General features: G+C 42.8%; 1 protein-coding gene across 1 annotated transcript in view; it reads right to left on the bottom strand.

The window, feature by feature from the left end:
• The window catches only part of LOC115137205 (plectin-like), a 106,002-nt gene that overhangs the window by 50,578 nt on the left and 41,329 nt on the right, over positions 1–14,095 (bottom strand). Inside the window, exons 5-7 of the mRNA XM_029673366.2 lie at positions 9,277–9,354; positions 8,483–8,575; positions 6,125–6,291 (exon numbers count right to left, since the gene is read on the bottom strand). Of these exons, the coding sequence (XP_029529226.2) occupies positions 6,125–6,291; positions 8,483–8,575; positions 9,277–9,354 (338 nt within the window). The remainder of the gene's footprint in view (positions 1–6,124; positions 6,292–8,482; positions 8,576–9,276; positions 9,355–14,095) is intronic.

Raw genomic sequence — 14,095 nt, forward strand, 5'->3', positions numbered from 1 at the left:
TTGCAACCCCAAAACATTCAGGTAAAACCAATAAATTGAGGTTATTTTCTAAAAACATGAGGATAAAACATAATATAATTATATAATAATATATATAATATTGTTATGGCCTACATCATTTTGCCCCTGTCAGGCATCTGTACAACAATCAAACCCATTGACTGATCCAGCAGTTTGTTATTGTAGGCCAGGGATCATCAACTAGATTCAACCGCGGACCGTTTTTTTAACGTTTTTTTAACCGAACTTAATTATAATTAACTTGTAGCCTGAAAATTGACTGCAAGAAGCCTAAACAGATATAATATTTGACCAAAACACAATCATTTCAAACCTTGCTTGGATTTGTATACTATCACATATCTCTCTGTTATGCATGGGAATATTTGGGAACAGATTTCCAAAATGAATATCCCTTGGAGCTGATTTCATGGTGTCTTTTATGTCCAACAATGAAAATTCCCCCCAAAATAACCGCCAGGTGGGGAACCCTGCTGTAGGCAGTTTAATTGTGATGGACTGACTGCATTAGATACTTATCGACATTCCTCTCTCAGAGGAATGTTTATACAGACAGGGGCAGGCAAAAACAAGAGCTCCTACTAACAACCAAATCGTTTGAAATTCCATGTACAACTTGTTCCATGTACATTGCCAATAAAGCTAATTGCAGTCAAATAGTGTGCAGATACAAGATTTGACTGCTTGGAATGAGCACAGGGCATCTCATATATTCCAATGGATTTAGCCTAGCGTGGTTAAACAAAATACAGGGGCTTTGTAAACAATAGGCGAAAATAACTAGTGTCTAGAAGTAGCATAAAAAAGGAAACGGCTATCAAAATGTATCCCAACCACCACCTTAATGAAACAATGACATAAACCCTGCATACCCTTGCACGACTCTCTGCACATAGTAGTCTCCATGGCCCCTGGGGTAGTGCTCCATATCAGAGTAGAGGACCTGTCTATAGGAGTGTCTGTCCCTGCTCAGGTGCACTATGCGTGGGTCTGATCCTGACCCAGACCCTGCCTCCTGCTCCCCGATCTGGGAACCTCGGCTGGAGGAGAACTCCCCCGGGTTCTGGAACCCCCGATTCGAGTCAAAAGTGCTACTCTCAGCTGAGATGTCCTCACACAGCATGACAACCCGGTCTTCCAGGTCACTGACAGAGCCCTGGGTGCTGCTGGAGATGCTGTTCAACCGTCTCTTGGAGGAGCGGAACTTCTTCTTTAGACTGTGCATCATGTTGATGGTGTGTGTCCTCAATTGCAACAGTGTCCAAACTCTCCTCTTGCAGTTTTTCTTTTCAGTCTTACAAATCCATCCATGAATGAGACTATGACTTATGTTTTTCAGATTTAGCTCAGATGTAGCATCCCCTTTCCACGGCTAGATGATGTGCAAGCCTTGACTGTTGACGGTCATAGAATTGAGAGATTACTTTCTCATGCATTTCTCTCGTTCAATTAGTTGTACATGAGTCCAGACTGCTTTGTTGCTTTGTCGTTCTGCAGAGTGTGCTTCTGTCTTGCTCTTGGTCTGTGTGAAGTTTGTATGGCAGACACACCTGAGACACCTGGGCATACCTTAGCTGTGCTGCTACTTGCTGAGACTTAAAAGCACAGCCCCTGTGGGCATCTTATTTTCAAATTCATGGCACACACACCCTCAGTCACAATCTTCTCTCTTTTCATGCAACTAAATAAAACCACAAAGCTGCCTCGCCTAGCCACCTCCTGTGCCTTTCTCCTGAGTCCTGTGTGTAGTGTGCGAGCATACAGGGTGTGTGTTTGTACAGTATGTGCAAACATGAAAAGTCTCTTGTCAAACTCTATCCTGACCCCTTATGGTAGTTGTTATGCATATTCTTTTTACACAGACATTTAGCCAACTTTTTCATTGTAGATTGAATGTTACTGCTATGTGAGGTGTTGGATTTGCACCTACCTGCCTCGGTGGATGACCGTGGAAGATCTTTCACCCAGAACTGTCAATAGGCTAATTGAAATGTTGGGTTTTGTTGTTTCTTGCTGTAGTGAAAAGTCCTATACAAATTACATCTATTATTATTATTATTATTATTATTTATTATTGCTATGTACGTGAATGCATACCTGGTTATGCATGATTGCTACATCAAATGAAAACAAATAAAATAACGAGAAGTACTTGCAACTGACTGCATAACTGTAGCAGAAGAATGAGATAAGGTGATACTTGCGACTAGCGACTTGCAGGCGCTGAGAACCAGCGTGATGACTCAATCACGATTTATGCCATTTGGATGGTTGACCATTTGTGGGCTATCACAGGGGTCAAACACAACTTATCTGTGGCTTTCTCTGGGGTGGGACATTCCCCCAAAACCCTGGGAGCATGGACACCGTTGGACAGATGAAATCCACTAAATGAATGTTACTATGAATTACATCACTGCAACTCTAAGTTCCGCGATGCATACAAAGCCCGCTCTCCCTCCGGAAAATCCAACCATCTTGCATCTACAGTCTTATAGGCAGAAACACAAACAGGATGTACCAGTGACGAGAACCATTCAACGCTGGTCCAACCAATTAGAAACCAAGCTTCAAAATTGTTTTGATCACGCGGACTGAAATATGTTCCAGTCAGACTCAGAGAACAACATCGACCTATACACTGACTCGGTGAGTGCGGTTATAAAGAAGTGCATTGGAGATGTTGTACCAACTGTGACTATTAAAACCTACCCTAACCAGAAACTGTGGATGGATAGCGGCATTTGTGCAAAACTGAAAGCGCGATTCACCTTCCATTTAACCATGGAAAGAGGTCTGGGAATATGACTGAATATAAACCGTGTAGTTATTCCCTCCGCAAGGCAATCAAACAAGCGAAATGCCAGTACAGAGACAAGGTGGAGTCGAAATTCAACGGCTTAGACACGAGACGTATGTCTACTGGAAATCACGGACTACAAAAAGAAAACCACCGACGTCACGCTCCCAGACAAACTAAACACCTTCTTTGCCCGCTTTGAGGGTAATACATTATCACCGCCGCAGCCCACTGACAAGGACTGCCCCCCCCCCCCCCTCTTCTAGGTTGCTGACGTGAGTAAGACCTTTAAACATGTTAACCCTCGCAAGGCTGCTGGCCCAGACGGCATCCCTAGCCGCGCCCACAGAGCATGCGCAGACAAGCTGGCTGGTGTGTTTACAGACATATTCAATCGCTCCCTATCCCAGACTGTTGTCCCCACATGCTTCAAGATGGCTACCATTGTTCCTGTACCAAAGAAGGTAAAAATAACTGAACTAAATTACTACTGCCCTGAAGCACTCACTTCTGTCATCAAGTGCTTTGAGAGACTAGCCAAGGATCATATCACCTCCACCTTACAGGCCACCTTAGACCCACTTCAGTTTGCATACCGCCCCAACAGGTCCACAGACGATGCAATTGCCATCACACTGCACACTGCCGTATCCCATCTGGACAAAAGGAATACCTATGTTAGAATGCTGTTCATTGACTACAGCTCAGCATTCAACATCATAGTACCCTCCAAGCTCATCCTCATGCTGGAGGCCCTGGGACTAAACCCCGGCCTATGCAATTGGGTCCTGGACTTTCTGACGGGCCGCCCCCAGGTGGTGAAGATAGAAAATAACATCTCCACTTCACTGACCCTCAACACTGGGGCCCCACAAGGGTGTGTGCTCAACCCCCTCCTGTACTCCCTGTTCACCCACTACTGCGTGGCCATGCACGCCTCCAATTCAATCATCAAGTTTGCAGACGACACAACAGTAGTGGGCTTGATTACCAATAACGATGAGACAGCTTACAGGGAGGAGGTGAGGGCACTCGGAGTGTGTCAGGAAAACAACCTCTCTCTCAACGTCAACAAAACAAAGGAGATGATCATGGGCCAAAGGACACAGCACTGGGAGCACCCCCCTATCCCCATCAAAGGGACAGTAGTGGAGAAGGTGGAAAGTTTTTTAAGTTCCTCGGCGTACACATCACAGACGAACTGAAATGGTCCACCCACACAGACAGTGTGGTGATGGAGGTGCAACAGCGCCTCTTCAACCTCAGGAGGCTGAAGAAATTTGTCTTGTCACCCAACCCCCTGACAAACTTTTACAGATGCACAATCGAGAGCATCCTCTCGGGCTGTATCACAGCCTGGTACGGCAACTGCACCATCCTCAACCGTAAGGCTCTCCAGAGAGTGGTGCGGTCTGCTCAACGCATCACCGGGGGCAAACTGCCTGCCCTCCAGGACACATACAGCACCCGATGTCACAGGAAGGTCTAAAAGATCATCAAGGACATCAACCACCCGAGCCACTGCCTGTTCAAACCGCTACCATCTAGAAGGTGATGTCAGTACAGGTGCATCAAAGCTGGGACCGAGAGACTGAAAAACAGCTTCTATCTCAAGGCAATCAGACTGCTAAACAGCAATCACTAACTCAGAGAGGCTGCTGCCCACATTGAGATCACTAGACACTTTATTTAATGACACTCTAAATAATGCCACTTTAATAATGTTTACATATCTTACATTACTAATATCACGTGTATATTGTATTTTATATATTGTATATTATTATATATTATTGTATTCTATCTATTGCATCGCTCATCCATTTACTTACATGTACATATTCTCATTCACCCCTTTAGATTTGTGTGTATTAGGTAGTTGTTGGGGAATTGTTAGATTACTTGTTAGATATTACTGCACTGTCGGAACTAGAAGCACAAGATTTTCGCTACACTCACATTAACATCTGCTAACCATGTGTATGTGACAAATACATTTTTATTTGATTTATGTTTGGATTGTTTCAAGTTCAAATGTTGATATACTTTATTGTACAGTAAGTGCTATGGATTTATTGTTACAGGGAAACTGTGTTATTTGTTCGGTGGACTGAGGAGATTTCAAAGAGGAGTGACACATGGGTGCTCTCCAATCATTTACATTTAGTTGATTCGATTAGGATCTGGGTGTGTTGTTCCTGTCTATTGTTTTTCTAGCAAAGTGCAAAGAAATTTAAATTTAGCTTGAATTGGGAAAAAGGATGGTGAATTTAAGAACTTGTCAGAAAGCTCCATACTTTTTTCTCTTAGAGAATATTCTGAACTGAAGACAAGTCACCATCTTAGGTCTTGACGACCTACCCCGGCCAAACCCTAACCCGGACGATGCTGAGCCAATTGTGCGCCGCCCTATGGTACTTCAAATCACGGCCAGGGTCTGTTGTGACGCCTCTAGCATCACTACATGTACACTGTAATAGTTTGAGGGTTAAATCTTTCGTGGCTAATAAATTATATTAGTTGAATTGAGGAAATGCATTCTTCATTTTACAGAGTAATTATTTTATTGACTATACGCTAATAATTTAGTAGGTCTATTGGTAGTTGTTATTTACACTATACAAATAGCATATGATTGGGTAACACCTTGACATCCCTGATCTGCTTGCCTCAATAAATTAATGCCAGAACATTGGCCATCAGGATTAGCTATTTGTATCTAGTCTCTTAATAATTGCGTGCAAATTAATAGTAACGGTGCAAATTAGACACGTTCATTATAGTCATACTAAGTGGTGACGCAAGGCTCACTACCTTGACTAGATCCTCTAGGGAGGCATAGGGCCTGTTGCATTTATTCACATAATATTGGAGTCAGATTGCTAAATGTAGTTTATTATTATATTCAACATTTCTACATAATTGTTGGATAATTTCCATCCAACTATAAATGGTGACCCCTCCTCAGTTGACAGGGATTTTTACACCCTTACATAACTACCTGAACAAGTCAGCCTTTCTGCAGTGCACAGCAACTATGAATTTCACAATCCTCTCTTTGTGTGTACAGTAATAAAGAAAACATAACATGTATGTGGAGACTTGCAAGGATCACAGGGGTTCACTACGTCCAAAGGATGTATATAATAGCAAGTCCAGGCAAGCGCATGATCAGGCATAGCTAAAAAAATTTTTATTGCATGTCCATTTAGCCCCCTGGCACAACCTTCATCCGTGACCCCATAATTTCCTCAATCCCCAGTCAGATCACCTCAACACTACTTCTTCAAGGCTGCATCTCACCTGTGTTTGTGTATGACAGCGTTGAAGAGCTTGCCGTCCCTCCAGCTGGTGGTGAAGTTGTCGCAGCGCATCCCATGGTATCCCTCCACCATTCGCTGGGACCACAGCAGCAGCTTCTCCTTCGCCGTCATTTCGTCTGACTGGCCATTCACCTGGATGTCTGAGATCTGGGGGGGGGGGGGGTATTGGTATTGGTATTCTATAGAGTATTCTTTAATTGTGGGATCCATAGGGTATCCCAATAGTATTAACACATCCGATTTGAACTAGTTTGATGATTAGTACATTTTTTGAATCGGGTGTGTTGGTACTGGGCTTAATCAAAAACCTGCACAACTTGTAGGTCTGAATAACACTGTTATAGATGGTTCAAGGTGTGCTGGTTTGGCAAAAAGGCTGGCAAAAAGGGCAGTGGATAAAGTGCACATACTGGAAGAGAACTGTACATGCTTTAGTCATTATGCATGGATTTAAAGTTCAAAGCCACTTGACTTGACCCAGGCAGATGATACATTTTCAACCTGAATAACCAACAGTCAGATGTAAAAAGCACATGGAATTCATTGAAGTTTACTGCTGTGAAACCCTCCTGAACAGCTTTATGTTCCCGGGTGCAGAATCCAACTTGTGAAAGTAAAAACATCCATGGGGTACAGAATTGAAGGTGAAGCAAATTACTGCAGTGAATTCCTGCTTGAAAGAAGATGGAAGACAAAGCTATGAGTCACAGGTACAGCCTTTTGAATCTCTCAGCAGTCTATTTCCCTCAGTAGTCTATGGTGGAGCTGTGTTTACTTTAGTGTTTTGTTTCTGATGCTCAACGCTCAATACTATGTGTGCATTGCGTACTGTGTTCAATGCATTGTTAAATAATTTATGTATTTTTATTTATTATTTTACCTTTATTTAACCAGGCAAGTCAGTTAAGAACACATTCTTATTTTCAATGACGGCCTAGGAACAGTGGGTTAACTGCCTGTTCAGGGGCAGAACGACAGATTTGTACCTTGTCAGCTCAGGGGTTTGAACTCGCAACCTTCCGGTTACTAGTCCAACGCTGCATAATATTTCTAGCATGGCATGGGGCGGCAGGGTAGCCTAGTGGTTAGAACCACTAGGCTACCCTTGCCGCCCCATGCCATGCTAGAAATATTATGCATAACTCAACCCCTCTCAACCACCAAAAATAAAACAATAACCAAAGAAAAAATAGATGATCAATGGAGTCATGGTTGATTTTAGTCATAGCAAGAGACTTTATTGAGCTTTATTAGAACAACAAAGATTACTTTATGACCAATGTGACATTTCCAATGTGGCACACTGTCAGGCGTTCTAATATTACTTTCAGGTTTTTGTTATGGTAAGGGTGGAGAGCGAAAATATTTAGGACTTACCGTCTCATCCCTCTCGCTTCTTCTCTGTAGTGGGGGAACCCCACTACTATGTACACTCTCACGATGTGACTCACACCACATTGAAAGAGGCCCTCTGACCTCTCAATTCACCTTCATGAGAATCTAGAGAGATTCCTGCTTCCTTCCACTTCATCAAGGCATCATGTTTTGATGAGAGGACTCAAAGGACTAAAATAACATAGAGTCTGCATCTCAAATAGCCCCCTATTCCCTATAAAGTGTGCTACTCTTGACCAGAGACCTATGGGGTCCTCTCATCAAAAAATAAGTATAGCCAATAGTGGGACTAGAGCCGCTACCTGCCACACCCACCTCTCCTGCCTGTCAACGGGAAGCACTGAGTCCCCCTGAAGTGGACGGAATCCCACATGATGTTAATCCCAGTATAACCAGTATACCCATTATAGCATCAAAAAATATCCTTGTGCCCTTCTTTTTCCATATTTCAAAATAGTCTCAACTGCTAAACAAATAACCAAATGCTCCTGGCGTCTTCCATTCGGGGAGAAATAAGTTCCATCCGAGTTATATTGAGGATGAAAACCTCACATGGTCTTCAAATAAGTGTTTCAATATGTTTTTTCAATGTTCAGTCTGAAATCCCTCAGACATATGGTAATCATGAGAAGTAGAGTTGTATATAGATAGTGGGTGCCAAATGCTAAAAGTTGCCGATTTGGAATAATTGAATTTTACTCAAATCTGCACTGTCAACATAAGCGGTGGGCTTGGGAATTGATTAGTTGGCCAAGACAGGTCATACTGTAGCTTTTCCTACTATTATAGGCAAGGATAACAAATTATCCTTCCAGGTGAAATATACCAAACAATATACCAAATAGGATGTTGTACCTGGATCCCATCACCCTGGCCAGGCTTATCATTTTAATGATAATAAACATATTGGTTGTTGTTATGCTATGAGTGAAGCATGATATACCTGGAAGTGAAGGATGATGGTCCATATCAGGCCCAGGGTCAGCTTGGGGTTTCCATCGGCGATGTCATCATTCCTGATGTTGACCAGTTTAACCTGTCACAAAGGGGACACAAAGTATGTACAAGCATCTTAAAGAAAATTGTCCCTCTAGATGAAGTTATATCTAGATGGTTATCTAATGAATTATAAGGTATTGGGACTGTTAGTTTACATTATGAGAATCAGTTCAAAGTGAAAAAAATATGTTAAAAAACACTGAGTGTACAAAACATTAGCAATACCTGCTCTTTTCATGACATAGACTGACCAGGTGAATCCAGGTCAAAGCTATGTCACCTGTTAAATCAACTTCCGTATAGATGAAGGGAAGGACACAGGTTAAAGAAGGATTTGTAAGCCTTAAAACAACAGACACGGATTGCACCACTCAGAGGGCAAGACAAAATATTTAAGTGCCTTTGAACGGGGTATGTTAGTAGGTGCTAGGCACATCGGTATGAGTGTGTCAAGAACTGCAATGTTGCTGTTTTTTTCACGCTCCAAAGTGTCCTGTGTGTATCAAGAATGTCCCACCACCCAAAGGACATCCAGCCAGCTTGACACAACTGTGGGAAGCATTGGAGTCAACATTGGCCAGCATCCCTGTGGAACGCTTTCGACACCTTGTAGAGTCCATGTCCTGAAGAACAGAGGCTGTTCTGATGGCAAAATGGGGAGCAACTCAGCGTTAGGAAGGTGTTCCTAGTGTTTTGTAGACTCAGTGTTGATTGACGCAATTAATCATTACATTGTACCTGTCTGTGTTTGAGGAAGTCCAGTCCGATCTGAACATTCTGCAGTTTGTGGAAGCGCATGCGCCCCTTCTCCCTGGGCTGTGAGAAGAGAACAAACTTTAGAGGGAGAAGAGACAGCACATACAATACCAATAGGGAAAGGAAGAGAAGGCCCCATGACTGCAGGCAAAGTATTTCAGATTGAGAAAACATTTTATATGGATAACAAGCAGCAGTCATGGTCCTATATAATCAACCACACTGAATGGACATTACAGAACAGTTCATAATAACAGAGCAAATGGAATAACACCAAACACCTGAAAACCATGTGTTTGATGTATTTGATACCATCCCATCTATTCCGCTCCAGTCATTACCAAAAGCCCGTTCTCCCCAATTCAGGTACCACCAACTTCCTGTGAAGGACATTGAATTTGAGATTTGACTCCAAATTTCATTGAGTTGTGGTCAGAGATGAACACAGTATCTCATGACTGTCCAGTCCCCCCATCATTTTACACCTGGCTTTACATGGCCCTATTGAAAAGCATTGTAATAAGATCCAGGCATGAACATTCTAAGGAAAATGGGTGAAGATGAGAATGTTAAACCTGGACCACATGCTACTGGATTCTTCCAATCATCAATCACTTCCATGTTCAATGCATCGATCTAAACATTACAAAATCAAAAAAAGACATGAAAGCTACCCTTTAGCCCAGGAGTTGGACCCTGAGAAAAACTACAATTATTTTTGCAGATAAATGACACCTAAATGACATTATTACCATTTGATCTACAACACAATCCATTCTTACCTGAAGTTAAGCAGAGGTGCTAAGAGACTTTATGCTTCTTAATCTCTAGATAATGGTCAAGTGTGCAGGAGACCTGCATATTTGGTCCACCATTACATGCATCGGTACAGCAAGTCACAAGCTCTCAGTCAACCACAAGCTCAACTAGCGTACAGGTCGATCTCTTATTGGCTTGCAGTATCACTCTGGCTTCTGTTTACAGTAAGTTGGGTCAAATGAACGGATGCCTGCATCTCTTTCTCAGAACTCAGACTAATACGCAAAGACTTGGAGGGAGGGCACAGACGAAACTAGAAGACTGAACATGAAATGATCTAGGGCTGAAACTGAAGGAAATATCCCATCTTTATTCATAATGTTTTTTATACAATGGGTGGGGCTAATCCTGAATGCTGGGTGGTTAAAATCGCATTCTAGCCGGTGTCAATTCCACAAGTTACCACCAGCTAAATCTATGAAGTTAAAATGCATATTTACTCTGTTCCTTCTGACTGCACAATCCACTGTCTCATCAGTCCAGCCAGACAATTTATAAACTTGATCTCCACTATAGAAAAACATTTAGACATTCTCACATTTATTTTAGACTAACATTTCATTTTCAACAGCAGAGATTTGTTTAAACCTTGCTGTCTATCTCTCTGAAATTTGCAACCTTGTTTCAATATTCCAAATCGATCTTCAGCTGTCCCATAGTAAGTTGGGTCGAAAGCACATATTTCTTTGCCAGGCAATATCACGCCTCATTAGCTCATTGTTATGGATGTATCCAAATAAATGTCACTAGAAAACATCTTAAACAAATGCAAATGCAGCTACTTTGCTGTTATTCTGGCTAGATAGCAAGCAAGGGATTAGAACATTGGAACATTTAGAATGAACCACATAGATACAGAACAAAAAGACTGAACGACTGAACGTCTCTGGCTACCGAACCGATAGAACGAATGACCAGTCGGCTTGGGTAGCAACCCTAGAATTGTGTCGGGACTATATCTAGTTGAAGGATGAAATAGTGTGAATAAATTAATCAAATTAATGTGTTTAATGAAAATATGTCAATCATCATGAATATGTTGGTATACAAGTGATAATGTCTCCAAAGCCGGTGTTTGGAGGATATATTGACTTGTCTCAGGCCTAACGACACCCGTGCCAATATATCTTACAAACACCAACTTCTCAGGCATTATAACTTAAATAAGTAAACAAGAAACATTCTCCACCCACATAGCTTATCACAGCACAATGACTAGGGACTACCAGTCATTTACCACACAATATCCCAAAATCGAACACAAAAAGGACAATCTCATATTTTCATTCCCTACTCAGTGATGCTCAGCTCAACCTTTTTGCAGAGTTGGGTTGGATTTCTTCTTGCAGAGTTGGGTTTCTGTGATGCATCCCAAATGGCACCCTGTTCCCTACATAGTGTACCACTTTTGACCAGGGCCCATAGGGAAAGTATTCAGACCCCTTGACTTTTTCCACATTTTGTTATGTTACAGCCTTATTCTAAAGAGCATAAATAAATAAATAAAAAATCCTCATTAATCGACACACAATACCAGATAATGACAAAGCAAAAATAGTTTTACCATTTTTATTTACCCCTTCTCCCCAATTTTGTGATATCCAATTGGTAGTTACAGTCTTGTCTCATCGCTGCAACTCCCGTTTGGACTCTAGAGAGGCGAAGGTCAAGAGCTGTGCGTCCTCCGAAACACAACCCAACCAACCTGCACTGCTTCTTGACACAATATCCACATAACCCAGAACCCAGCCATACCAACGTGTCGGAGGAAACTACGTACACCTGGCGACCGTGTCAGCTTGCACTGTGCTCGGCCCACCACAGAAGTCGCTAGTGCGTGATGGGACAAGGACATCCCTGCCGGCCAAACCCTCCCCTAACCCGGACAATGCTGGGCCAATTGTGCCCGATGAGTCTCCGGTCACGGCTGGCTGCGACAGAGCCTGGACTCCAACCCAGAATCTTCAGACCCCTTGACTTTTTCCACATTTTGAAGATGTTTTCAAGATGTTTTCTAGTGACATTTATTTGGATACATCCATAACAATGAGCTAATGAGGCGTGATATTGCCTGGCAAAGAAATATGTGCTTTCGACCCAACTTACTATGGGACAGCTGAAGATCGATTTGGAATATTGAAACAAGGTTGCAAATTTCAGAGAGATAGACAGCAAGGTTTAAACAAATCTCTGCTGTTGAAAATGAAATGTTAGTCTAAAATAAATGTGAGAATGTCTAAATGTGGCACAGCTAGCACTGGGATGCAGAGCCTTAGACCACTGAGCCACTTGGGAGGCCCCAATTTTTACAAACATTTAAAAATATGATACAGAAATACCAGGTGCATCCTGTTTCCATTGATCATCCTTGAGATGTTTCGCACAACTTGATTGTGCATGTCAGAGCAAAAAACAAGCCATGAGGTTGAAGGAATTGTCCATAGAGCTCAGATACATTATTGTGTCGAGGCACTGATCTGGGGAAAGGTACCAGAACATTTCTGCAGCTTTGAAGGTCCCCAAGAATACAGTGGCCTCCATCATTCTTAAATGGAAGTAGTTTGGAATCACCAAGACTCTTCCTAGAGCTGGCTGCCTGGCCAAACTTAGTAATCGGGGGAGAAGGGCGATGGTCACTCTAACAGAGCTCCAGAGTTCCTCTGTGGAGATAGGAGAACCTTCCAGAAGGACAACCATCTCTGCAGCACTCCATCAATCAGTCCTTTGTGGTAGAGTGGCCAGACAGAAGCCACTCCACAGTAAAAGGTACATGACAGCCCACTTGGAGTTTGCCAAAAGGCAACTAAAGGACTCTCAGACCATGAGAAACAAGATTCTCTGATCTGATGAAACCAAGATTCAACTCTTTGGCCTGAATGCCAAGTGTCACGTCTGGAGGAAACCTGGCACCATTCCTATGGTGAAGCATGGTGGTGACAGCATCATGCTGTTTTTTTTTAGCGGCAGGGACTGAGAGACTAGCCAGGATCGAGGGAAAGATGAACGGAGCAAAGTACAGAGAGATCCTTGATGAAAACCTGCTCCAGAGGGCTCAGGACCTCAGACTGGGGTGAAAGTTCACCTTCCAACAGGACAATAACCCTAAGAACACAGCCAAGACAACACAGGAGTGGCTTCAGGACAAGTCTCAGAATGTCCTTGAGTGGCCCAGCCAGAGCCTGAACTTGAACCTGATCTAACATATCTGGAGAGACCTGAAAATAGCTGTGCAACAACGGTCCCCATCCAACCTGACAGAGCTTGAGAGGATCTGCAGAGAAGAATGGGAGAAACTCCCCAAATACATGTGTGCCAAGCTTGTAGCATCATACCCAAGAAGACTCGAGGCTGTAATTGCTGATAAAGGTGCTTCAACAAAGTACTGAGTAAAGGGTCTGAATACTTATGTAAACCTGATATTTCATGTATTTTTTATTAAATTACTAAAAATGTGTAAAAACCTGTTTTTGCTTTGTCATTATGGGGTACTGTGTGTAGATTTATTAGGGGGATAAAACGATGTAATCAACTTTAGAATAACGCTGTAACATAACATGTGGAAAACGTCAAGGGGTCTGAATACTATCCGAATGCACTGTATGTAGGGAATAGGGCGCCACTTGGGACACAGTCCTAGTCTCTACAAGCTCGTCGACAAATGGAAAAAGAGGACTACGTTGCATACACAGAGAGGGCAAGACAAGGAGGTGACATCAACATGCACAACCCGGCAGCCACCTGGGGGAGTGACACATGCCACGCCTGAGGAGGCACTACACAGTCCACGCCCACTCACCAACCGCAAGTTCCTGGCAATGTCACGCTCCATCGGCTACCACAAGCAAGATCATCACAAGAGAAGAGGCAAAGGAAAAGGGGGCAAAGGTTAGGGCAAGACGGGAAGTAGAAAAGGAAAAACAGGGGTCAAACAAGTGCAAAGGCAGAGAATTAGAGAGAGTGAGAGAGAGAGAAAGAGCGAGCG

The sequence above is a fragment of the Oncorhynchus nerka genome, linkage group LG7 (assembly GCF_034236695.1).
Source record: "Oncorhynchus nerka isolate Pitt River linkage group LG7, Oner_Uvic_2.0, whole genome shotgun sequence".
Lineage (NCBI taxonomy): Eukaryota > Metazoa > Chordata > Actinopteri > Salmoniformes > Salmonidae > Oncorhynchus > Oncorhynchus nerka.